The sequence below is a fragment of the Aptenodytes forsteri genome, unplaced genomic scaffold, assembly GCF_000699145.1.
Source record: "Aptenodytes forsteri isolate BGI_AS27 unplaced genomic scaffold, ASM69914v1 Scaffold336, whole genome shotgun sequence".
In the NCBI taxonomy this organism is placed as follows: Eukaryota; Metazoa; Chordata; class Aves; order Sphenisciformes; family Spheniscidae; genus Aptenodytes; species Aptenodytes forsteri.
This window is the reverse complement of record NW_008794911.1, coordinates 1,500,677-1,502,886: the sequence shown is the minus strand read 5'-3', so window position 1 is coordinate 1,502,886 and position 2,210 is coordinate 1,500,677. Positions and strand designations below refer to the sequence as shown.

The 2,210-nt window shown below is 42.1% G+C and overlaps 1 protein-coding gene across 1 annotated transcript; it reads left to right on the top strand.

Annotated features, from left to right (window-relative positions):
• The first annotated feature begins 388 nt into the window (after positions 1-388).
• BAMBI (BMP and activin membrane bound inhibitor) lies at positions 389-1,917 on the top strand. Its single transcript, XM_009275187.1, has 2 exons — positions 389-675; positions 1,119-1,917. The coding sequence occupies exons 1-2, from the start codon at positions 435-437 to the stop codon at positions 1,535-1,537; spliced, it is 660 nt and encodes a 219-aa protein (XP_009273462.1). The 5' UTR covers positions 389-434; the 3' UTR covers positions 1,538-1,917.
• Positions 1,918-2,210: the final 293 nt, after the last annotated feature.

The window sequence follows — 2,210 nt, the reverse complement described above, 5'->3', positions numbered from 1 at the left end:
GCTGACAGCGAGTGGAAGTAGCTATAAAATGGTCTTGTTCCTTAGTTACCTTGGGAAAAAAAAAAAGCCACTGTGACCTTGCTCGCCCCCCTTCCCCAGTCCCTGTTTTAGTGAAATGTTTTTGCTTTAATTCAAAGGACTATAGTACTAGTAATTAAAACAAGTGCCTCAAGGCATTTGCAGGGATTAAGGTTACAACGAGGTAGGCACTGTACAGTGATGGGAAGGAAACAACCCCTGCTCTCATGGATTTACAGTCTAGAGGAGTACTCCAAAGCTGGCACTGAGTTTGGTTGTGCGATGCTTGTGGCTAATAAGAGTACCTAGCGAGGTGTCCTTAAAGGGCCAAATTCTTACCTTTCTTGCACAACTTTTATTTTTTAGGTGAAATCAGATGCTACTGTGATGCTGCACACTGTGTTGCAACTGGCTATATGTGCAAATCTGAGCTTAGCGCCTGCTTCTCCAGACTGCTTGATCCTCAGAATACACATTCCCCACTTACTCATGGCTGCTTGGACTCTATTGCAAGCACAGCTGATATCTGCCAAGCCAAACAAGCACAAAACCACTCTGGCACCACCACCATGTCCACATTGGAATGCTGTCATGAAGATATGTGCAATTACAGAGGACTGCATGATGTTTTGTCTCCTTCCAGGGGCGATACTTCAGGTAGGGCAAGGAAGCTTCAGTGAATCTCTTTTCTGGCCATCAGGCTGGTGACAGTCAAAACCTTGTACGTCTGCTATTGATTTAGTTGTGAATGTAAGTAGACCCACCAGAGGGAGAAGCGGGTGGCTGGATGCAGGGGAGCACCTCAGCTGAGTAGCTTTTTTGTCTGCATTAATATTAGAGGTCTGTCTTGCCAACTTGCCATCGCTTCTAAGAAGCAATGGCAGTGGCATTTCTAGTTAAATCGGCTGTCAGGGTAAGAAATTCCATGTTATAAACAGCCTTAGAAACTCATCTTTTTCTTTATAGGGGTATTTTCTGTAGATACTGCAGAGTGTGTAGCTGTGGCTCCTTAAACTTGTCAGTGTGGTGTTTAAGGGAGTTGCTTATATATAAACCAGTTGTTGATACTGAAATAAGCTTCACGTCTTTCCCCTTTGCAGGACAAGGGAGCAGATATCAACATGATAGCAGCAGGAATCTCATCACCAAGGTACAGGAATTGACCTCTTCGAAAGAGTTATGGTTCAGGGCAGCTGTAATTGCTGTTCCTATAGCTGGTGGGCTAATCTTGGTGCTCCTTATCATGCTGGCCTTGCGGATGCTCAGGAGTGAAAATAAGAGACTGCAAGATCAAAGACAGCAAATGCTCTCCCGTTTGCACTATAGTTTTCATGGACATCATTCGAAAAAAGGGCAGGTGGCAAAATTGGACTTGGAATGCATGGTGCCTGTGACTGGTCACGAGAACTGCTGCATGACCTGTGATAAAATGAGACATTCAGACCTCAGCAATGATAAAATTCTTTCGCTAGTCCACTGGGGAATGTACAGCGGACATGGGAAGCTGGAATTTGTATGACCAATTATTTTTTAATCTGAGCTAAACTTACTCTCTGAACTCTTGAAGGCCTTTGGGTTCTGCTGGACAGGAGCACTTTATCTTAAAACAAACTCTCACAAATCATCTTTGAGAAACAAAGGACCTCTGCAAACAGAATCTTGGATATTTCTTCTGAAGGATTCCAAAAGTTGTCTTATTTGCACAGAGTAAAATACACTCAAATGTATTGTTTGCTTTAAAGTTATGAAAGCAAAAATTAGAAGTTGTAAACACTGTCACCAGGGTTATCTGAACTGTAGGGAGCTGAGAACTGAGTTATTATAATAAACTGTATGCAAGCTCCTATGTTTCCTGACTTATTGTAAAGATTTTTTTAAATATATATATTTTGTCTGAAACTTGCTTGTGACTCTTTTGTTTTGGAAAATGATTTTATTTTGGGGGTGGTGGTGGTGGTGGGAAACAAATCAGGGTGGTATGCATGGTAATGCCATGCATAACAACTGGGTTCTGAAACAAGAGTCTATTTTCCTACTCTGTGAGGGAAATTAGGTGGTTATTTCAGAACAAGGGTGGCAGCTGTATTGTTTTAATACTTCAAGTAGCAGTGAACCCACATCCTCAATTCTTGGCTATTGCATTTTGCTCATAACCTGGGTGAGTTCTTCTGCAGCTTTGTGTGATAACTATT

Coding starts and splice junctions, on each gene's coding strand:
- BAMBI (XM_009275187.1), top strand. CDS start 435: ATGTGCAAATCTGAGCTTAGCGCCTGCTTCTCCAGACTGCTTGATCCT. Junction 676..1,118: donor TTCCAGGGGCGATACTTCAG/GTAGGGCAAGGA, acceptor TCCCCTTTGCAG/GACAAGGGAGCAGATATCAA.